This window comes from Geotrypetes seraphini, chromosome 1 (assembly GCF_902459505.1).
Source record: "Geotrypetes seraphini chromosome 1, aGeoSer1.1, whole genome shotgun sequence".
Taxonomy (NCBI): Eukaryota; Metazoa; Chordata; class Amphibia; order Gymnophiona; family Dermophiidae; genus Geotrypetes; species Geotrypetes seraphini.
Genome location: NC_047084.1, coordinates 363,523,628 through 363,548,635, shown reverse-complemented (window position 1 = coordinate 363,548,635; position 25,008 = coordinate 363,523,628). Strand labels below are relative to the sequence as shown.

At 41.7% G+C, this 25,008-nt stretch overlaps 1 protein-coding gene across 2 annotated transcripts in view; it reads right to left on the bottom strand.

The window, feature by feature from the left end:
* Positions 1-25,008, bottom strand: part of TECRL (trans-2,3-enoyl-CoA reductase like) — a 180,888-nt gene that overhangs the window by 74,739 nt on the left and 81,141 nt on the right. For both annotated transcript variants that reach the window (XM_033914933.1, XM_033914943.1), the window contains exon 6: positions 8,837-8,942. In XM_033914933.1, the coding sequence (XP_033770824.1) occupies positions 8,837-8,942 (106 nt within the window). The remainder of the gene's footprint in view (positions 1-8,836; positions 8,943-25,008) is intronic.

The window sequence follows — 25,008 nt, the reverse complement described above, 5'->3', positions numbered from 1 at the left end:
CCCAGAGAGTGGTAGAAAACTGGAATGCTCTTCCGGAGTCCAGGGATTCAAGACAAAGTTGGACAAGATCCTGCTAAACTGGAACGTACGCAGGTGAGGCTGGACTCATTTAGAGCACTGGTCTTTGACTTGGGGATTGCCGCGTGAGAAGACTGCTGGGCACGATAGACCACTGGTCTGACCCAGCAGTGGCAATTCTAAAAAAAATAAAAAATGATGGTCACAGTGGTCCGGAGGAGTGTTTGGCTAGGAGCAATGCCCAGGTGCCCCTAGCAGCAGTCAAGTAGCTATTTGGGATGCAGTAGAGAGAGACTTGTTATTGTGCGGTAGGCATACCTTGTGACCTGGGGTTAAGATGGGAGGAGCCAGAAACCTAGGGGGGACCAGAAGCATCAGCCACAATTTTGCAGTTTGATGCTTCCAAATGGTAAAATAATCCCAGCACAAAATGGAGGATATTTTAACATGATTTTGGACCCTAATATGCAGCAAGTTGCATTAGAATATTTGCATAGCCATAAGATGCATAATATGAATTTGCATATTTTGCTTCTCATTACAACTTAATTATTGCCATTGTATTTTTACTCAGTCAGCAATAGGGCCCTTTAAGTCATGTTAAGAGCCAAGTAACACATATTAATACCGCATGATGAATCCTCTCTTAATGACACGGGGATAATGTTTTGACCCTACAAACTAACCCCACCCCTCTTTTATAAAACCGTATCACGTTTTTTAGTGCCAACTGTGGTGGTAACTGCTCCGACGCTCATAAGAATTCTATGAGCATTGGAGTTATTACCACTGTAGCTGATGTACTATGGTTTTGTAAAAAAAAAAAAAAGGGGGGGGCTATACCTACCCCATCTCTGCAATGATGGAACTATTTCTGTAGTGATGGTGGTCAAAGCTTGCAGCGACAGGGTGAGGATGGGGATGGGGACTCACTTAGTTCCCAAGTCATTGTCTAGTGTATTATTTGCTTGTGGGCATGCTCATAGGCAGAATATTTGAGTAGTTCATAGGCAAAGAGCTCAAATATGTGTATTTATTATAGTATTCTATATTTTTTTCATCTTTTGGCTAATTTCTAGGTGCAACATTTACATTAAATTTAGGGCTAGTATAAGTGATCACACCTTAAGATGGCATTTAGATGACTACTGTATATTGCATGGATGTCCAAATTCAGATTTTATACTGGCAGGATATGAACATCTAACACTGCAGTACATCCAAGGTGGGACTGTTCCAAGTGTGTTTTGAGCAGGACTACGGAAGTTCCAAGATATGGACACCCAGCTCTGATGGAAGGGGAAGGAATGTCTGTCTCTAAAAAAGATGAATCCCTGTATTTCCATAGAAACATAGAAATATAGAAACATGATGGCAGATAAAAGCCAAATGGTCCATCCAGTCAGTCCATCCGCAATAACAATTATCTCTTCCTCTCTCTAAGATATCTCATGTGCCTATCCCACGCTTTCTTGAATTCAGACAGTCTCTGTCTCCACCACCTCTTCTGGGAGACTGTTCCACACATTTACCACCCTTTCTGTAAAAATGTATTTCCTTAGATTATTCATGAGCCTATTACCTCTTAACTTTATGCTATGCCCTCTCATTCCAAAGCTTCCTTTCAAATGAAAGAGACTAGACTCATGAGCATTTACATCACGTAGGTATTTAAACATGTCTATCATTTCTCCCCTCTCCCACCTTTCCTCCAAAGTATACAGATTGAAATCTTTAGATCTGGTACTTATCCAGGTTACAGAAAGGTACAACATCTCTGTAATCCCCCAGTGGTTGCTATCCCGCTGTCCCCTAAATGTGAAACTGGTAAGGGATACCAGGCTCTATGACAACTTCAGGTACTATGGACATTCTTAACAAAACAATGTGCAATTTTGAGGATCCAGATTCAAATACCACTTTAACTTTAACAGAAATACCTATGTGCCTGTATATATAGGACACCTGCAATCCTGATTGATATTAATGTGGTATACATTCAGGTATAGTAGGTATTATTCTATTCCTGGAAGGCTCACCATTTAAAAAAAAAAAAAATCACAAACAGCTGTAGTAAGATTTGATCCTGGTCCCCTGTTTCTTAGCCCATTGTTCTAACCATTTGGCTACCTCTTGTGTTTTGCATAGATATCTAGGAGGCCATTTTATAAGATGGATGTTCTTTTGCTGCAGCACAAACATCCATGTTCATTGTTTTTTCCATTCATAAGTTGGATATTTTTGTTTGAACAATGGATGTTCATACTGGTCTTTTCCAGCAAATGGGTGTCTATCTCACAGGCATTTTAGAACTTGCAGATTCTACAAATGGTGTCCCGATTGTAGGCAGTGATCCCCAAGCTGTCTTACCAGCTAATTCGTATGCACATTTAAAAAAAAAAATTCCATGCTGCGAAGGACGCCTACAATACAGGCATCTGACTCACACCTACGTAGGTGTCTAGGCATACCTATCGATGCTCAAAGCTGGTGTGGGCATGATTTCCAACAGAAGTGGCCTTAGACATCCGTAAGTGTCCCTATGCATCTCCATAGGTGTGAGACAGATGCCTTAAATATAGGCCTGTAAAATGCTGGCCTACATTTAACCATTTAATAACTTAAACAATACCAAAGTACATATTAAAGTATAGTTGACTATAGCAGGATCTTCAGAATACCAGCAGAGTAATGTAACTTCCACTGGCTGGACTTCTCATTGATCCTTATGCTGTGTCATTACAATTTCATTTTCAAACATAATTCTTCTTTATTTCAACTTATTTTTTTTCCAAATATAAATGTTTCCAGATGATTTCTGAACAAAATTTTTGATATGTAATAAATTACTTAGCTTTACATTGGCACCTCTTCCTAAGCTAAGTAAAGCCAAGTAATTTGTTAAATATCAAAATTTTTGTTCAGAAATTATCTGGAGACATTTATATTTGGGAAAAAAAATAATTGTTTAAGTTATTTCACGGCTACTTGCAAGATTGATAAAGTAAAGAATTAACCCCCAAAAACCAGAAGTGATCTGTTAAACAAAATGGCCTACATTTAAAGCATCTGTAAGGAAAAATAGACACAATTCTCTAAAGGATGCCGGTGCATGATTGACATGCGATCAGTAGCTGCTTCTTAGGCAGCTGCTTCTTGATGTCCTTAAGAGAATCAGGCACTAAATGTAAGCATGTAGATATTTGAACAAAAATGAAGGGCAAGCATGCAAAAAAAAAATAAAAAAAGGGGTTATAGCACATTTAATATATATTTGTATAAACTAAGGATGCATATTCTTTTGAAATAACATAGGAAATGTTAGTGTTGTGTCTCGTGTTGTTTCATCTCCAGCCTCCAGCATCCAAATTGTGCCCTGGACATTTTCTAATTGCAGAAAAACATCCAAATCATAATCCAGTCCTAGTTCTACCCAAACCACACCTCGAACACACCACCTTGAGATTTAGATGCACTGCAGAAACCACCATCTCAAACATGGCTTTTGAAAACAGAGAATTGGAAGGGTTTGGCGAGAAAACATCCATCTTCCCCTTTATGCCACATTTTGGACGTTTTTTTGAAAATGAACCCTTATTGCACTATCCAAGCAGATAAGATTGAACTTAATGAATCTGCAGGACATGAGGAACATTTTAGCCAGCTGTTTGATGGCCATAACAGAGGACTTTGGAGGCTGCATGTGACTCTGGGGCCACACATTGGAGACTACTGCCTTACTTCTATTGTAGAATAGCCTCTCACTGCCTGATATTGGGGCATCTAAAAAGAGGTGTCTACAGTAGTTATAGAATTGCCTAGCTTAATATTTAAGGTTGTATGTTTCTAGGCCATTTGTTATGAGTCTGCTTTTATCTCTTTTGGAAACAAAGCAGATCAAAATAAAGTCTTTTACAGTCAGGGAATTATAAACCATTTTAATTTAAAAAAGTTTTTTAAAAAAATTAATCATTAGTCCCATTAGAACTTTTCTAAAATTCAAGTAAGATGTTTTTTTAAAAAAATTTCTTTATTCATTTTAAAGCCATAAGTAAGTGCAAAATAAAAATACAATCATATCCTATATAATAAAACCTTACCCACGCATGTGCTTTTAAAACTACGTGATCCCTGCCGCTGTGATTTCTGATCCGTGGCCACGTTCCATTTTAGAATGCAGCAACAGGGATCACTCTAGCCACTCCCCTTCTCCCGCCCTCACTCACCAACCGCTGGAGGAAGTGCAGACAAGCTCTCTCCCTGCCCGCGTCCTCGCCGCCCCGATTGGTGCTGGCGGCTGTCGGGAGAAGGGCTTCGTGGAGCACCACCACCCGCCAACACCTTCACAGTCTCCTGAGCCGCGTCCTCACCACACCGATTGCCGGCCGCAGTGGCCACCGCTGTGCTCAGGGTCAAACTGCTTCTGACGTCTTAAGGTTTTCAGCGCATGCAGGCATGTCGGTGGTGGTGAAGGAGGGTGTCGTGCAATGCAGGCGGGGATCAGAAAGGGTAAAGGAGCCGGCCAGAAACAAGTCAACGGGGGTTGGGCTGGGAGGGGAGAGAAGCGGTCTGCCTCGGGTGCTTCAAGGCCTGCCTTCTTCAGGCAGCAGCAGTGTTTACAATTCGCTGCTGTTGCCTGCTTCAGGCCTTCTTCTCTGGCGGGTTCTGCCTACTTTCTGTTTCATGAAGACCCGACCCAATAGAGAGGAAGACCTAAAGCTGGCAACAGCAATGAATTGTGAATGCTGCTGCTGCCCGATGAAGTTCAAGGAGGAAAGGGAGCAGAGGGGGAGAGAATGGCTTGGAGGGAAGAAGAGATGGCAGGGCATGGAGGGAAGGAGGAATGTATGCCAGACAAGGGGAAAAGGAAGGGGAAAAGGAAGGAGGAGATGCCATATGGAACAGAGAGAGAGATAGGGCAGACATTGGATGGAAAGAGAAGAGAGGGCAGTGAATGGAAGGGGCAAGACAGAGGGTGAACAGTAGATAGAAGGTGTAGAGAGAGGGAGACAGACACTGAATGGAAGTGTGGGAGAGAGGAGGGACGCTGCTGAATGGAAGTCTGAGGGACAGGGGGAGCAGACGTTGGAAGGAAGTGGGGAAGAGAAAGAAAAAAGGGCACATGCAGGATTGAGGGCAGAGGATAGAGTTAGAAATAAAGATAGACAGACAGGGGGCCAGGGAGAGACAGACAGAAAGAATGACAGACAGCATCCAAGGAGAGAGAGACAAATAAAAAAAAAAACAGACAGACAGACATGTACTCTAGCACCCATTAATGTAATGAGTTTAAACACTAATAATTCTATAAAAGCACTTAAATACAATTACAATTATAATCTATGACAAAAATATTATCACCTCCCCTAATTATATCTAAGAACTACACTCTAATTGAGAATTGAAAAATACATTTCAACCCGCCCTGGACGTGTATGACCAAAGGGCATAATCAGCAATCACTCGTTGCAAAATTTTGTCAATGGCTCCCAAATCTTCAGAAACTTCTTATAATATCCCTTCAAGTAGGATGTTAAATAATTGATTCCCCGCTTTCACTAAGCCGCAATAGAGGTTTCTACCATGGCATGGAGCGCTACATGCTCCGACGCTGCTCCAACTCTCATAGAATTCCTATGAGTGTTGGAGCATTTAGCTCTCCGGGCCGAGATAAAACCTCTACCGTGGCTTAGTAAAAGGGGGTATGAATTTGAGAGGGAGTATCATTCAAAATGTTAGTACTCTAATATTTTGAAAAAAGTTTGTTCCCACATCGATTTCAACCTAATGTTCTTCACAGAAGGGAAATCTAGATCCAGTCTTTTTTCCTCTTCTTGATTATGATTACCGTATTTTCACGCATATAACGCGCGCGTTATACACGATTTTATAAACCGTGCATAACCTTGCGCGTTATACGCGTGAGCGCGCTATATAAAATTTTTTTTACATAGTTCCCACCCCGCCCGACGCCCGATTCATCATCCAGAAGGACCAGGACCGCTCGCACACCCACCGCTCGCACTCCCACCCCGATGGACCGCTCCCACTCCCACCCGAAGAACCACTCGCACCCCCACAGCCTCCCCCCCTCCCCCATGGAGAAGCTGTCTACCTTGTTTCCGGATGCCAGTGAGCCCAGCTGCTTCCTCTGCCGGCGGTCCTGCCTCTTCTCTGAGCCCTGCTGCGCTGCTTCCTCTTCCTGCGGTCCCGCCCTTTCTCTGATGTCAGAGAAAGGGCGGGACCACCAGAAGAGGAAGCAGCGTAGCGCAGGGCTCAGAGAAGGGGCAGGACCGCCGGCAGAGGAAGCAGCTGGGCTCACTGGCATCCGGAAACAAGGTAGACAGCTTCTCCATGGGGGAGGGGGGGAGGCTGTGGGGGTGCGAGCGGTTCTTCGGGTGGGAGTGCGAGCGGTCCATCGGGGTGGGAGTGCGAGTGGTGGGGGTGCGAGCGGTCCTTCCGGATGATGAATCGGGCATCGGGGGGGGGGCATCAGGCTTTCAGGGTGGGGACAGGACTTCAAGGGGGAGAGGAGAGTCGGGGTGGCCGAAAGTAGAGTCGGGGTGGCCAGAGGAGAGTCGGGGCAGTGAATGGAAAGTCGGGGCGGGTGAAAGGAGAGTCGGGGCAGCCAGAGGAGAGTCAGGGCAGCCAGAGGAGAGTCGGGGCAGTGAATGGAAAGTTGGGGCGGGTGAAAGGAGAGTCGGGGCAGCCAGAGGAGAGTCAGGGCAGCCAGAGGAGAGTCGGGGCAGTGAATGGAAAGTCGGGGCGGGTGAAAGGAGAGTCGGGGCAGCCAGAGGAGAGTCGGGGTGGCATGCGCGGTATACCTGTGAGCGTGGTATATAAAAATTTATTTACATAAATTTGTGTTTCCCGTGCGCTATACCCGTGTGCGCGTTTTACACGGGTGCGCGTTATCTACGTGAAAATACGGTAATGTAAGATAATTGGGTAGAACATTTGCTTATAATGAAAAAGAGGCTTCAAATTGGTACAAAACGTTTCAATCTCTTAAAAGTCTTTGCCCATCTACTACAATGAATAAATGGCAAGAGGATATGAATATAACATTAGATATTACTTCATGGAAATACATATGGTCATTACTATATAAAATCACTAATTCTGCTATGGTATACCAATTCTTTTATTTTTTAATACACAGAGTCTACTGGACACCTCTTAAGCTTTCTAGATTGCAGAAAGACCATATCAGTGATCAGTGTTGGTCCTGCAAATTAGCACAAGGTACATTGAAACACATGATCTACGATTGTCCCTTCTTACAAAGCTATTGGAAGTCTATTTGGAATCACATAATATCTGTACTAGATATTTCCGCTCCACTATCCTATTCTATATTAGTTGTTAGCCTTATGGCTTCTCATACTTCTATACCTCAAGAATATGTACCATTGATCCAGCTATTATTGGTTGTTGCACTGAGGATTATTTTTGCAAACTGGAAAGATTTTACTCATATTTCTCATAATGAATGGTGGAATACAGTTTGTCTACATGCTAAATATGAGAGAATCGCAGCTGAACGCAATGGGTCCCTCACTAGATTTGAACAAATGTGGGGACCTCTATTATCATATACCAATGTGAGTTGTATTCCTACAGTTGCCAGTGAGTCTGACTGATCTGTACTAATACGTTACATCTTAATAAGATATATCATTGCAGGTAATGTTAGATATTTGTCATCCTCTGTTATCTATGTACTTTGTCACTTCCAGATGTGACATAAATGCTATTCTCATTTTATTAACTGAAATATAATATACGTCTGTCCAGTTCTTTAGTTGGGTTTGTTGTAGGACGTTTCCTACTTCTTTTTCAACATGTTATAATGATTGGCACTATGCATCAGTAATTGTACATTGTCTCCTAAATCAATGGTCAATTGCTGGTTATTTGTTATAAAATGCAAAATTTTCAATAAAGATGATTGAACATAAAAAAAAGAATGATTACTGGAAGACGTGAGTAATCACCTGAGATCTTCAGCATTTTGACCGTGAATACTTTTAAAAAACAAACATGCTATTTTAAAATAAATGCACAAATTTGTTATAAGCCAGTGAAGTCTGTTCAGGAGAGGGAGGGATAGAGAGAGACACACACACACACACACACACACAGGGAGAGGGAGAGAGAGAGAGGGAGAGAGAGGGGGAATGAGGAAGAGAGAGAGGGAGAGAGAGAGAGGTAGGGAGAGAGAGTGGGGAGAGAGAGGAGGAGGAGAGAGAGAGAGAAAGTAAGGGAGAAAGGAAAAGAGAGAGGGAAAGAGGGAGGAGGAGAGAGAGGGGGGAGAGAGCGAGAGTGAGGGAGAGATGTGTGAGTTCCTCAAAGAAAGAGTATATATTTCTCAAAGTGAACATCAGTCAGTGTGCATATCTTTCTCACAGAATTGGGAGAGAGAGTGCTTATGCGGGTTTCTGAGAGAGAGAAAGAGTGAGAGTGATTCTCAGTTTGAAGTTTCTAAGGTCTCTAACTCATTGAAGCCTTTATATTTTTATATTTTGAGTCAAAAAAAGTAGTCCACAACCTTCCTCTGGATTAAAATGTATGTCCTGCTACATTTGATTCCATTTACTCAAATAATAACCAAATATATTTTAAAAAATCAGTTTTCAGAAAAACAATGTATATAGTTGAGTATCCATAGATAGCCCTATGGCAAAAACAAACTATCATAGACTTCATAGTGTGCTCGTGTAATTTATTATTTGAACTATTTTCAACCCAAAGGCAAAACTCTAGCATGAGGATTTACTTTGCATGGAACAAAAAAAAAAATGAAATGAGAGCTCACCTTTAGCATATTTTTCAAAGGTGTGTGCCCTCCAGACAATTTGTGCACAAAGAGCGTTTCCAGAAGACATTTGGCATAGTGTAAGCAGTGGCAGAAACAGGCCAAGCTGAAAAAGCAATGGGAAGGGAAACTGATACTTTAAAAGCCTCATTAATTTTCCTACTCATCTTACCATAGCTGGAAATGTATCACACAGCATTCTACACACTCTGATACATACAAGGTCTTAGGTACACATTATTACACTGTTCAGCTTTTAAAAGACAAATTGCAAATTATGTTCCCTATTTAATGATGAAGAGGAAAAGATGAACTTGGAGACATTTGGAATTAAGTGAAAGATGAGGATGAAAAGCATTTCAATGATTGCCTGCTGTTTCTTTTGTAGCACCACTCAACATCTATAACTACCTGATTTAGGGGCCCTTTTACTCCACTGTGTTAAGTTCTTAGCATACATTCACCTCCTAATTCTATAAAAAGTGCCCAAAATTGCATGCATAATTTTAGTCATGTACCCAAAATGACTGAGCTAACTAGTGTGAGGACAGTGTGGCATAGTGATTCGAGCTATAGCCTCAGCACCCTGAGGTTGTGGGTTCAAACCGTGCACTACTCCTCGTGACCCTGGGCAAGTCAGTTAATCCTCCACTGCCTCAGGTACATTAGATAGATTGTGAGCCCACCAAGACAGATAGTGAAAATGCTTGAAGTGTCTGTATGTAAATCATTTTGAATATGGTTGTAAAACTTCAAAAAAAATGTGGTATTTTAAGTCCCTTTCCTTTAATTAAAATCAATTAAGGCAGTGGTTCCCTTCAGTTCGAGACACTCTTAGGGCTCCTTTTACTAAGGTGCGCTAGCGTTTTTAGCACACGCACAAAATTACCGCATGCTACACCGCGCGGTACGCTTCTAGAATTACACCAGCTCAATGCTGGCGTTAAGGTCTAGCGCGCACGGCAATTTAGTGTGCGCTATTCCGCGCATTAAGGCCCTAACACACCTTAGTAAAAGGAGCCCCTAGTGTGTCAGTTATTTTTCACAGCACTCCTAATATGAGGTATTTTCAAAAAAGTTTCTGCACTTTTATTTTTTTTAAACACTATTTATTAAATATCTCAAAACCAAATGAAATCACTTTTCCACATAATTACCCTGTTGCCTGACTGACATGCCAGATGACATTCTATGACATGCTCTCTTACTACTTCTCCCACCCGCAAAAATATGAAAGTGCAAAAACTTTTTGAAGAATTCTCATATAATCTAATATTTTATCTTATATACCATATCATTCCTAAAAAAAATAGGGCTCAATATAGTTTACAATAATTAGACTGAACATCTCAAGGATCTGATAAATCAGTAATGTAAAATTTTATATTCAAATATATTTATTGCATAAACAAATAACACTACAGAATAAAATACTGCTTTTTTCCTTTACACCCACTTGTCAACAATCCATCCCCGACCCCTCCCTCCCATCCCTGCAGGTAAAATAAACAGTAACGCATACATTTCTATTAAAGAAGTACAAATTCAAACATTCAAAAGATGACTTCGAGCATGTAGGGTAAGGTCCAACCAAAATTTTTCTCAAATGAGACTGAAGCGCCGGCCTTGAGATGAGTCAAGGTCCCTAAACTGTCTACGTTCCAATGATGCTTGTATAATCATAGAAGATCTCCACTGACTATAAGTTGGATGATCCCCAGAAAGCCAAGTAGTCAGAATGGCCTTTTTTCCCATCATCATCGATCTTGCCACAAACACTGACATGCCTATAGGTTTAGGAATAGCTATCGAATAAAACCCAAACGGCTTTGGTGTCTATCTCCGACTCTACAGAAAAGATATAAAGCTACTTAAACTGGTCCAAAACTGGGCAATGCGAGGACAAGTCCAAAACATATGTCCCAATTTTTCCGCTTGAGATGACTATGCCATTCTGTGGAGGCGTTTCGGATTCAGATTAAGGATATGAAAAAGCGGTTTTACCATCAAGGATATCCACGTGATGCTGTACAGAAAGTGTACAAGCGAGCTAAGTATGCTCAGAGAGAACTGTTGCTCCAGTATGATTCACATGAAAGTACTAACATGGAAACAGTAGCATTTGTTCAGCAATACTCCATTCACACCTACAAAATTACTCAGATTGTGCTGAAACATTGGCACATTGTAAAACTTGCTATTACCACAATAAGTGAAAAGCTGATATGTTCATATAGACGAAGAAGAAGCATTGGGGAAAGTATAAGCCATAGTATCTTAAGGGAGGTAATACCCCATATTCAAGGTTTACATCTACCATGCAGCCAGGGGAGATATGGAATCATCCAAGTACTGGCAAAGTAAATCATGTCAGGCATCAAACTAATTGTAATTCTCATCATGTCATTTACCTTATTCAGTGCCACTGTCCAAAATTATATATAGTTCGCACGATTTGTGCAATCAAAACTAGGTTAACAGAACATAAATCTAGAGTCCATACTCAAAATGAAGTGTCCCCTCTTGTTCAGCATTGGAAGTTATGTGGTCATAAACTTTCAGACCTGATATGGAGAGTTTTAGATGTCATCAATGTAGGGTGGGAGGGAGGTATTACTGAATGCACGCTGAATCTTAGAGAACTTAGATGGATGTTTGAGCTTCAAACCATGGCTCCGAATGACCTGAATGAAACCTCGGATTGGATGGCTCAGGTTGATAGTTGAAATTGCTGCAATTGGATCGAGTCAGGTGGGGGGGTGGGGTTGTCACTGGGGCAGGAGGGCTTGGGCTCCCTCCTGCCCTAATTGTGTCAGGCGGGTGGGCAGTCACCGGGGCAGGAGGACTTGGGCTCCCTTCTGCCTGGATTGAGTCAGCGAGTGGGAACTTGCCGGGACAGGAGGGCTTAGGCTCCCTCCCACCCAGATTGAATCAGAGGGGGGGGGGGTCGCTGGGGCAGGAGGACTTGGGTTTCTTCCTTCCCAGATCAAGTCAGCTGGTGGGTAGTTGCAGGCAGGAGGGCTTGGGCTCCCTCCTGCCCCAATTGTGTCAGATGGGTGGGTAGTCACTGGGGCAGGAGGACTTGGGCTCCCTCCTGCCTGGATCGAGTCAGGGGGGTCGCTGGGGCAGGAGGGCTTGGGTTCCTTCCTTCCCGTATCGAGTTGGCTGGTGGGTAGTTGCTGGGGCAGGAGGGCTTGGGCTCCTTCCTGCCCCAATCATGTTGGCTGGGTGGGTACTCGCTGGGGCAGGAGGATTTGGGCTCCCTCCTGCCCGGATTGAGTTAGGGGGGTCGCTGGGGCAGGAGAGCTTGGGTTCCCTCCTGCCTGGATTGGATTGGGGGGGTTGCTAGGGCAGGAGGACTTGGGGTCCCTTCTTCCCGGATCGAGTCGGTGGCTGGGTAGTTGCCGGGGCAGGAGGGCTTAAGCTCCCTCCTGCCCCAATTGTGTTGGGTGGGTGGGTAGTCACTGGAGCAGGAGGGCTAGGGCTCCCTCCTGCCCGATCCGATCGGGAGGAGGGGTGGATCACGGCAGGAGAAATGGCTCATCTCTCCTGCCGTGATAGCGATCCCAAATGCTACGTTTGGTGGCACTTGGTGGTATTGCTATTGTGGCAGGATAGATGAGCCATCTCTCCTGCTGCGATTGTTGATGGTGGTGGTAGGCAGGTTTCCAGGGCCGCTGAGCTCATCGCGGCAACGCGATCAGCTCAGCGGCTACTTTTTTGGCACTTATACCTGTTTTGATTTGGTCTAAGTCAAAACGTATAAGTGCTGACTAGTCAGCCTGCCTAAACTTTTGGTTATACCTGCTGTACACCTATGTCTAGGTCGGCCCACCTCCCGCCTTTCCCCTCCTCTAAAAATGCCTCTTTCCCCCTATGCGTTTAGAGGCAGGGAAAAGGCCTAAGCTGGTTTTAGATACGTCTAAAACCAGGTTTGATTATGGGTACTTGGACGACCAGGCTTTTTGTTTGTCTAAGTACCCATTTAGGCCACTATTTAGACTTTTTTTGTTTTGATTATGAGCCCCTTAGTTATTAAGAAATTTTTTTTCTCTCAATTGTACTTATTTTGGACAATCCAGTCTCTTACACTATGCATAACCACTTATTCATGTTTCTGTCCTTTATGACTGCTTTTGTACTCTTTCATCCTTTTGATTCTACATTTTGACTGTGATTCATTGTTGTATGCAAATGAAAGACATAAATTGTGCATTTCAATCGGGAACTTCATTTCTGATATTGTCACAACATGTTTTGCCTTTTTATCACATTATTTATTTTCTCTTCAATGTACTGTAGATCTGGGTGGGGGCTTTTTTTTTTTCATTGCTCATTCTTGTGTTACTATTTTCAGGTTTTTTTTTTTGTCTAGTTCTTCAATTTCTCCTTGTCCTAGAATAACTTTTGTCAATATCGGGAGATTTATATTGTTAGTACCTATCTGTTCTGATTTTGAAAATACTTTAAGGATCTTTATATTACGTTACATTGGCATGAGTATTTGTGCATCACTAATTTCCCCATGAGGAGTTCTATGTGATTTACAAGTATAAAAAACTGGTCATACCCAGAAATTACATTATTACTTTTGGCGTATACGTAGGGGTTAAACTTTTATGTAGGGAATGTGCCATAACTATGTGTGAGATCGGGGTTGTTATAGTTGTCCTTTTGCTTATGTTAGGTAATCCGTGAATAAGTAGGTTTTCAAGTCTTTGTGGAAGTGTTTGATAGAGGGGGAGGTTTATAGTTGAGAGATAATTTCACCATTTTGCTGCTGGTTATTGAAAGTATTGTATAATAGTTAATGCCCTTGGGGTTAGGGAATCTCAGGTTGTAGTTTCTATGTAATGGTAATTCTAAGTTTGCTAAGTAGTCGGGGGATTCACCCTGAAAGATCAGTAATATCAGTGAGTAAAGTTTAAAGATGCATCTTGCTTCTATGGGGAGCCACTGTCGTTGAGATATAGAGGTGAAGCTTTCTTATATCTTGTTACTGAAAATGTTTGTCTTGCTGCCACATTCTGGAGGTTTCACTCTATTATTCATTTTTTTTTTTTTTCAAAACAATGCCCAGCCCTCTCATGAAAAATTGGGGTAACTGAAAAAGTATCAGTAAATTTGTACAATACTATATACCGTGCATGCAAGTGTATAGATAGCATTGAAAATGTGAAATTAAGGTATTTTTTAGAAGGCATGAGTATATGTAATGAGTAAGAATATACAAGCACCAATATAATGTTGTTATTCACCACATTACCCTTCTAAATCTCGTGTTTTGTAGAATGTATGGCCTGAGGATGTGATATTAGAAAGATGAGTATCACGTTGTGTTCTAGAGCAGTGTTTTTCAACCGCTGTTCCGCAGCACACTAGTGTGCCGCGAGATGTTGCCTGGTGTGCCGCAGGGCCGCCGGGCCCGGAGCTGACAGGGGGCCCGAGGCAGGGGCGCCAGTAGCTCGCCAAGGCAAAGTGAGTCGATCACCCAGGACTCACTTTGTCTTGGCGATCTAATCTATCGAGCCGATAAGTCTTCTTCTCCCCGACGTCAATTCTGCAGTCGGAGAGGAAGTTCGGGCCAGCCAATCGCTGCCTGGCTGGGCGGAACTTCCTCTCCGATTGCAGAATTGACGTCAGGGAGAGCATGCGTCGGCGTCGGCTTTGGGGCCTGTTATCCATTGGTGGGTCCTGTTCCCCGATGGCAGCGGCAGTGGCAGTGGCTTGGGGAATGGCAGGGAGAAAGAAAGAAAGGGGGCAGGCAGGGAAACAGAAGGAAAGAAGAGAAACAGAAAAAAAGAAAGAAAGGTCAGGGAGAGAGGAAGAAAAAGTTGGGGGAGGGAATGAGGTGTGGAGGAGAGAAAGCATACAGGCTGATAGAAGGGAAGAAAGATTGGATGCACAGTCAGAAGAAGAAAGTGCAACCAGAAATCACCAGACAAGGTAGGAAAAATGATTTTATTTTAAATTTAGCAAAGTGGAGGCAGTATTACCACAGTTTTCAAAGGAATTTGCCCAAATAACTTAATAGTTAACTGGGTAAATTCCCAGAGATGAAAACTTCCCTTCACTTACTATGCACAGTTCTGAATTTATATCTGCTGTCTATATTTTACAATATGGTCACCTTTTACTAAACCGCAATAGTGGTTTTTAGCGCAGGGAGCCTATGAGCGTCAAGAGCAGCGCTGGACATTCAGCGCAGCTCCCTGCGCTAAAAACTGCTATTGTGGTTTAATAAAAAGGATGGAGGGTATATTTGTCTATTTTTGTATGCTATAAAAAGCAAATACAGAGAGAGACTGAGAGCTGTTGACGAAGAGCTACGTGTGTGTCTTTCTTCGATTCCAGCCAGAATATCAGCTTTGTGTTCAGCCAAACAGGCCCAGGTTTCGCACTGAATAAAGTATTTTATAATTTTTATAATTTTTATTTCATAATAAAGTAATTATAAAATACTTTCTTTGTGTTTATTTGATTCCTATTCAAGAGAATTACTTTATATATAGTCAATATAGGCAGAGAGTTAAATTTTTTAACATTTTCTAATGGTGGTGTGCCTCGTGATTTTTTTCATGAAACAAGTGTGCCTTTGCCCAAAAAAGGTTGAAAAACACTGTTCTAGAGAATGTGACACTAATCTGTAAAAATAAACTTCATATCACAAAACATAACTAGTGATTTGTAAAGAGCTAAAGGTCATGAATTGAATTGAATCAGGTTGGGCAGACTGGATGGACCATTCGGGTCTTTATCTGCCGTCATCTACTATGTTACTAAGTTACTATGTCACCTTTTTTTCTCATGCCATGTAATAGAGCAATAAAACATACAGTAGTGTAAAGTTAAATGAAAGAAAAGAAAAGAAAGAAAATAAGTGATTAAAATTGTTCCCAAAAATTATTATGAGAACTGCATGGTTCTAGCAAGAACCCTTCTAGATATATGCTAGTCATGGGCAAGAATACATATACTCTCCCCTCTATTTTCGCAGGAGTTAGGATAAAACCGGCCTGTAAATAAGAAACATTTGTGAATAACTTTAGGAATGACTCTGACCCAACCCCACCTCTCTCCTGCCTCCTGGACCTCTCCCCAATTTACTTTTTAAAGCCTGGTGGTCTAGCGGTGAAGCAGGGCAGGAGCGGTCTTTCTACGCTTCTGCCCCTTGCAGAGCCATGAACAAAAATGGCTGCCTTGAGTTCTCGTGGTTTCGCAAGACTACAGTGGGAACTAATGACAGCCATTTTTTTTTTGTGGCTCTGCACAGGGTAGGAGCATAGGAAGATTGTTCCTGCCCGCTTCAAAACTAGACCACCAGACTTTAAAAAAAGTCAGCTTTGGAGAGGTCCAGGAGATGGGAGGGTTGGTGGGTGGGTCAGAATCGGCCTTAATAAGTTGTGGAGGCTTTAAAAGTAAGTTGTAGTAAGGTACAGGAGGGAGATAAAAATTGCAAATAATCAAAATATGGAGGGGGGAGCGTATACTTAATTTCAAGACTCTGAGGAATAGATAACATAGGGAGAGGAAAGGGAATGGGGCTTGATATACTACCTTTCTGTGGTTACAATCAAAGTGATTTACATAGAGGGGCATTTTTTATATGATGTCCAAATCTAGAATATGCACAAAAATCCAGTACCTAACATAACTATCTTCAAAACAGAAAAAGTCTTATTTTGTTTCAAAAATGGCCATTTCTTTGATATGCTTGTTTTCAATGTGTCTTTTTGAACTACTTAAAAAAATGCATCCATAAGAAAAACACACAAAATTAGCCATTTGGAATATTGGAGGGAACAGCATTTCTAGTAGAGGAGACACACAGACATCCTAATAGAACAGTGGGGCACCCGTAGGAGCACTGCAGTGAACTTCACAAAAAAAAATGGTTCAAGTACACATCTCACTATAAGCCCCTTACAGTGAACCCTCCAAAACCTACTTACAACCTACTGGACCCAACTATACACCACACCAATAGCCCTTTTGCCTGCTGGTACAACACAATATGGGTGGATTTTGGAAGCCTCACATAGTCAACCATAAGTGTATTAGTTAGAATGGGATATGAGCCTGAGTCATCATCATCTCTATGGTTTACTACACCACCCACTAGGCTACTCCAGACATTTGCATGCTGCTCTACTTGGAATGGCCATGACATCTGAAGCTATCAAACAGGCTAGTATGTACTGTTTTCACTCACATCTTTGGGGGGTGGGAGAGGGTCAGTGACCACTGGGGGGGAGGTAGTTGGGGGGGGGTCATGCCTTCATCGCTACAGTGGTACTTATCTGGTCAGTTTAGGCACCTTTTTTGCACTTATTTATTGATAAGAGGTCTAGCCTCAAACATCCAAATTGTGCCCTGGGCTTTTCTTTTTTTTTTTTTTAATAGTTGATTGTTGCAGAAAAACATCCAAATCATAAATCTGTCCATCTACCACCTAAACCATGCCTCCAACATGTCCTCTTCAGATTCAGATGCACTGCAATCAACCACCACAGAAATCTGACTAGAAAATGGGTTTGAAAATGGTGAATTGGAAGGGATTGGTGAGAAAAATATCCATCTGCTCCCTTTTCTATTTGAAAGACAAGCCCCATCTTATATATAGGTACATTATTGTGTATTTTGGACAATTTATTTATTTCCATTTATTTATTTCCAAAATTTCTAGACTGCTTATGACTAAGCGGTTAACAATTGAAACATTCACCATAGTTCAAAGACAGTACAATTACAAAATACTTTCAATTACAGTGCAATCATGTAATAGCTTAATCCACTAAAAATAACATCAAAAGTTGGAGGAAGTTATATGTTGTCAATCTTCACTAAGGGCTCCTTTTACTAAGCTGCACTAGCGGTTTTAGCGTGCGTGCTAGACGCTAATGCCTCCATTGAGCTGGCGTTAGTTTTTCCACATAGCGCAGGGGGCAGCGCGTGCAAATCTTCAGCGCACGCTAACACTACCACAGCTTAGTAAAAGGAGCTCTAGGTATAGTGCAATGATCACAGTTCAAGTTTCTTATTAAAACACAATTTAAGAGAAATGGAGGATTAAGTGACTTTCCCATAGTCACAAGAAACTGCAGTGGGAATTGAACCCAGTTCTCTAGGTTTACAGGCCACTGCATTAACCACTAGGCTACTCCTTCACGCCAATAACAGAATTGGGCTGTTTCATGGCCAAGTAGAACATGTTCATTAATATCTAAGGTCTTTCCTTTTAATTCAGTGGTATTCAATGCAAAACTGCAGAAAAATCTCTCAAGTGTTAGGTGTCTCATTTTTGGAATTTTCTATTGTTGGCAATCAAAAATAAAGTGAGTTTCTTTGGTGAAATATATCCTTGTTGTAGAATCAATATTAGCATTAATTTGTAATGTTTAAAACCCAGTCTGAACAAGCAAGGTCAAAGCAGCTTGAAAACTTAGTAGTATGCATAAGTTTGAAATCTTTTGGTGGCCCTCGGAGCTTTCTTATATTCGTACTGTGGTCTTTTACATGAAAGAGGTTGGAGACCATTGTCTTAAGCCAGGGGTGTCAAACTCAAATCACATAAGGGGCCGAAAGGCTAAGTCGTGGGTCAGATTTTTATTAAGATACTTGCCCCCTCCTTTGTTGTCGCGCAGTGTGGGCCCAAGCGCCAGTGGCGGCTCTGATGCTCACAGGACTTCTGTGAGTGTCGGATCAATTGCCGGTGCCAAAACCCATGCGGCACGCCAGCAAAGGAGGGGGTTAGTCAGTAGAAGTATAGGGATGCAACCTCTCCAACCCCACGCCAGCTACAAAATAAATAAAAAAGACTTTTCCTCTCTTTTAGGTCCTAGCTCACGCTTGCTGTCTAATACCAGCTCTGGCAGGATACATATTTCAAATCTGACATATTGTAATCACAAAATTGAAAATAAAATTATTTTTTCTACCTTTTGTTGTCTGGTCATTTTGCGTTTGGTCCCAGTTTCTCTTTCTGATTTTCTCTATCTTCTAATTCTCTTTCCAGTGTCTGCTGTCCATTTTTTTTCTCTTCTTCTCTCTTTCTCCAGTCCCTGTCTCCAACATATTGATTTTTCCCTTTCAACTTTTCTTCTTTTTTCTTTTCTGCCTCTGTCCACTCAAATCTTGCCCTTTCTCATCCTTCTCCTTTTTAAATTTTCAGCTACCTATCAATTTTCCATCTTCTCTTATTCTGTAGCTTTCCCATTTCCCATCTCACTCCTTTCCAAGCCTCCTATTTCCTTCTATCTCTCCTCCTCTCGATCCAACATTTTGCTCCCTCTCTTTACTGTTGTTCTTCTTCCCTCCCCCCTTGATGCTGAATAATGAGATGGAAGGAAAAAAAAAAAAGAGATGCTGCATCTCTCTCTCTCTCCTTTCCACCCCCAGGCCTAACATTTCTCCATCCCCTTCATCTCCAGATTCAACTTCTCTCCCTTTCTCTTCCAAACTGTCCCCATCCCTCTTCTCCCCCTGACTGCTTGCCTGCCTCCCTCCCCCCAGGTCCACAATTTCTCCCTTTCTTTTCCTAATGGTTCTCCCTCTTTCTCCTCACTACCCCAGGTCCAACCTCTCCCCTTCATCTCGCTCTCTTCACAGCCTGTCGTGCCTTTCCCAATGTTGCTGCCGGGCCAGGGAATCTGCCAGCCTCGGCAATTCGGAAGTGTTGTGCGTGGCTCCTCCTCCTGATTTTTGCCTGCCACTGTCTGTCTCCAATGATGCGCAACTTCCTGTTTCCGCCCGGGTAGACCGCGGCGGATGGAGAACAGGAGGGGGATCACGAACAGCACTGCTGAGTCGCTGCCGAGGCCGGCGGACCTTCTGGCATGGCGGTGTTGGCATCAGACCAGCATGGAGGAGAGGACATGCTGGGCCCAGAAGGGGAAGATTGGGAACGTTGCCGCGGGCCACATAAAAAGGCCAGGTGGGCCAGATTCAGCCTTGTGTTTGACACGTGTCTTAAGCCATCCTAAAAAACTGTTGAATACCCCTGTTCCGTCAAATACCCCATTTCACAACATATGAATGCTGTTTTAGATACAGCATAGACATCAGAATTGAAATATTAGGTCAAGTAAAACAAAGAATTAGGCATCCACATCAGAAGACCACCGCCAAAGAGGAGGATCCAACACACTGTAGACAGCATTACGAGAGCTACAACTTTGATGCTTGAAGCAGTTTGGATGGCGGCAAAGTTAGCTATTTTGTGCAGCCCTAAAGAGTCTCTTTTGAGAATGCTTGTTCTTACTGACAGATTTAACCTCCTGTTTACTTACTGAAATCTAGGTTTTTTACATGAACTCTGATTTTCCTGTATCCCTCTTGAAGAATTTTTAAAACATGAACATGGTCATGCTGAGCATTTTGCATATGTAAGACAAAGTCCTTTACTTATACTGTTTTCTATGTTGGATCCTTGTTTTGTTGTTCTTGTGCTGTATATCCAGGTTGTAATATGTATGGTTCTGGTAGTATTATTATTTTATCAATTTCCCCTTTCCCTTATACATATTGTAACTCATCGCTTCCCCGAATATGCTTTTGTCCCAGTTTGTTTACAGTATCGGTCTTACCCCTGTCTTTTTTTTTTTTTAAATCTTGTATCCATTGTTTTAACTTTGTTAACTGCCTTGATTTGACAACAATTGGTTTTTGTTGGGTTTTTTTTAAAATTCTTTATTGATTTTTTAAAACCTCAATAATACAATACAATAAATGTAACATGTAATAATACATTCAACTTTCACATGTTTTTAATCAAACATTTTCCACCCACCCACCCCATGATTATTCAATAAACACAAAACATAACTTCTCATCTAATCACCCACCCCCAAATGTAAGTACCCTAGGACCAACCTGAGACAGAAATAATCCCCCCAACCCTTCCCTGGATATGTACCTAAATAAACAAAAACTAATTCACATCAATAATCAATTACAAAGATGTAACATAAGATGTCAATAGGCCCCATATCAAATAATATATTTAATAAAATATGGAGCCCATTGACTGCATTTGTTCATAAATAATAAGGATATTGTAATTTTGGGTGTTTTTTTTAAATTTCCTTACACATCCAGGGTGGGGGGAGGGGAGGGAGGGAAATTTTGAAGGTTTAAGTAGAGTAGTATATTTTTGTAATAAAAATAGGATTTAAGGTATTAATAGTTGAATGATAGGGGGGAAATGGTTGTATCATTATATTTTGTCTATTAAGGTGCATTTTATGCAAGTTTTTCATGTTATAATTTCTGTAATGCGCTGCCATTATTTTAAATTCAATAAAGTTTATAAAACAAAAAAAAAATTAAACATATTTCTATGTCCCGAACTATCAGCGTTCATCCTTTCAAATTTATAACTGGATCAAAGACTTGCCCACCAGAACAATAAATTTAAATGATCACAGTTCTTCCAATTTTAGGTGATCATCTGGATGGCTATCCCAGTCATTATAAGGAAAAGATGGCCTCTATATTGATCTGTAGAGGGCTTAACATGTAATATTGTACCACAAATGACAGCCTCATATGTTAGAGGAATTGATGATTCCAAAATGTTATTAATTCTACCCCATATTGACCTCCAAAAGCTAAGCATCAAAGGACAATAGAACAACAGATGATCCAGTGTCCCGATGTCTAAATGACAGTGCCAGCATCTATTAGATATGGTACTATCTAACTTGTGCAACCTACCAGGGGTCATAAAAGATCTATGTAACAGAAAAAAACATGTTTGTCTCATAGATGCTGACGCTGTACATTTCAACCTCCAAGTCCAAATTCGTGGCCATCGAGATGCAGAAATATACTGGACTACAATTGTTAAGAAATGCGGTATATCAAATAAACTAACTGTAACTGTAATATTTTAGATAAGGATCTGCCAAAGGAGCCTTTACTAAAGTACATACAGAAATGCAAGTATATGTTATGAGTGCTCATGACAGGGGTGTCCATTTTAAAACTGACAACATGGAAACAGCATGGGGAGCTTAGCAAATAACATAGGCTAAGGGCCTCATCTATTAAACTGCGCTAGCAATTTTTAGTGCGGAGAGCTGCTTTGAATGGCCCGCACTGCTCCTGATACTCATAGAGTTCCTATGAACATCAGGAGCAGCGCGGGCCATTCAGCGTGGATCTCTGCGCTAAAAACTGCTAGCGCAGTTTAATAGAAGAGGGGGGTAAGTGATGACACTTTCACATGGAAGTGTTTGCACTTAGATGCGTATCTCTGCCATTTTAGAATCCTACATTCCTCTTTTTTGGGGGATAAATCTTTGTTCATTTTAAAGCCAAAAATAAGTGCAACATATTATACAATCATTTACACTTTAAAAAGGCCATACAGTGAAGCTGAGTGGCCACTAACATTGGTGACATCAAAGTCTGCAATTTGATTAGCAAAAGAGTTGGAATAGGAGGGAGGGGGAAAAGGTGAAAAAGAGTGAGGGGATAGTAACAAGGGAATGATTTGATTGGAGGGTGGTAAGAGTTTGGGATTGGGTAAGAAAGAAAAAGGGGTGGAACTTTACAGAGGGAAAGAATGTAAGAAATTGGCGGGTTAAAAAAAAAAGTAAAGAATCATGGGTTAGCAGAGCAGGAGAGGAGAGTATAGGGATTTTGAGTTTCCCTCCCTCCCACCACTTCAGGATGTAATGAGATGAGGGGTGAATGATGGGCAGGATTTGGGGGGGGGGTTGGTCGCAGCTAGTAGGTAGGGGGGCCTAAGGGCAGAGCCTTTATTAGAGGCAAAATTGAATTGGAAGACCTATGATGGTGAATTATAAATATGTCCTTGTGAGAGACACCGCCACAAGTTGAGGTGGCTTGATGACACCATAAGTCACCAGGAGTTAAGGGAAAGTTTGGGATAAGGGAGCTAGTGTCAATACTGAGCAGCTCTTGGAGGTAAATCCTAAATAGTTAAATGTGCTTATGTTTATAAAAGTTTTGAAAATTAATGTTTGGAAATATAATATGAAATAAAGCTGCGGCCAATATTTGCCCAACTGAACGATGTCATAATTTATTATTGAGATGTAAATGTATTTTGGAATGGCTAATGTATGAGTCCCAATATTACAGCACTTAAATTCAATCAGAATTATATTCTATGACAAATACATATATCATCCCCCCTTCTACTTATCCCAAAATTTGCATGTATTAAATATTCCTAAGTAGAGAGCCCGCAATTCTTCTGTACTTTCAATTTTGAGGGGGAGCGGACACTGGAGGATTAAAGAGCAGATACACCTTAATTCTTTCTGTATAGACTGATCAAAATGAGCATTTTTTAAAAGCCTATATGTGCCTGAGAGCAATTGTAAGGCTGAACATTGATAAATTAAAGATATTCCTTTCTGAAATGGAGCATATGCACATTGATCTAGGTTCTGCCCAAGTCCCACATAGTGCAGTTAAACATATGCCAATGCTTTTTTTTTTTTTAATCAAGTGTTCTACATTTATGCAAGATACAAATATAAATGCTGGTGTGAAACGGTTAGACCACCGTTGGAAAAAGATAAGTGCATTTCAATTTTGTCTAAATTGTGCTGTGTGGACTTCACCATCAAGTGGCTATCGTTATTCTAATAGCTAATCATCAATCTGCTTATTGTGCTTCACGTTAAGGTTGGGAGGGAGGGATGGGAAAGGGGAAGGGATAAAAATTTATGAAATATATCAATGATTGTTTGTAAGTGATGTATTTATTGTTAATATGAATGAATATATTTAACACTTAATGTATTTTTGAAAATGAATAAAGAATTAAAAAAAAAAAAAAAAGGTTGCCAGTCAGCATTTTTCACTCATCTGTCTATTAGCGCTGTGGTGATTAATTCAGTCGCTACAAAGGGAATAAGAGAATCATATGCTAAAAAATTAAAAATAGTTGTGCATTGAAAAAAATATTTATAAATAATTAGAGCACTAAATTTGAATTTATTTTTTTCACACTTATCTGTTGATAATTTGATTTTTTGACCAGTGATAGTACCTTTTGCCCCAAATGAGTGTCTGCAAAACTTTCCCCCTCCTTTACTAAGGCGTAACATGGGTTTTAGCACTGGCAGTGGCAGTAATTGCTCCGACGCATATAGAATTCCTATGAGCGTCGGAGCAGTTACCGCCGCTACCGGTGCTAAAATCCGCGCTACGCCTTAGTAAAGGAGGTGGTTTATTTTTGACACGGGGTATTTGAGGTCTTTTTTTTTTTTCCATCATTACATCAATCAGATATCATTCATTTTGTTATGTTCATTTGATAGTGGGGGATTATTTTATCAGCACATACTGTGAGTGGGAGGACTGTGCATCTTAGGAGGGAGGGGAAGGCATTTTCACTGTTCTTTAGCACTCTCCAGACCAGTAGAGGTTAACTTTACGAATGGGTATATATCTAATCATGACCAGCAGGTGGAGACTGAAAACAAAACTTTGGGACAGTATATCCTAGCCCCTCCTCTCTATTTCCCTCAGTCTGTCTTCTTTCAGTCTCCAGCAGGTGTTGAGTGATCTGTACCCATCTCCCTTGGTAGGGCTGTTGGAATTTGTTTAGGGGGTTTATTGTCCCTGTTTTTAGCCGGACGGAGCTTGGGCGGACTCTGTTTGGGGGTTCGTCCGACCTCGGGGGTGTCAAACCCGGCGGGTCACGAGCGGGGTCCCTCCCCCCACTTCCTCCACCTCCCCATATTTTTTTAGAGGAGCCTCAGCAGTAAGCCTTGCCCCCTAAATCAAGCAAGGCATATTGCTTCGAGAGCCTGTGGAGTCTGTTCTGTAAAAAAAAAAAAAAAAAAAAATCCTGAGGTAGTGCTGGTCTGGAGGGTTGTATCCCTTTAAGAAAACTGTATTTTACTGTATTTTTTCAACTAACCGGCACTTTTTTGCAGCTAGGTCGCGTATGGAGCAATGAGCACTTCTAAAGGGAAAAAGTGCTCATTGTGCTCCAGACGCGAGGCACTCGCGGCCGGCCTGTGCAAGCGGTGTTCAGGCCGGTGCGGTGGAGGAGCTCCGTCGGCAGCGGCTGCAGGCGCCCAGAGCTCCCCGCCGATGGTGCCTCGCGAGTCGGCAGGGAACGGTGGGGAAGCCCGGTCTTCTCCGTCCGCCCACGGAGGGATTCCCCAAACCGCCGACGGTCGGGT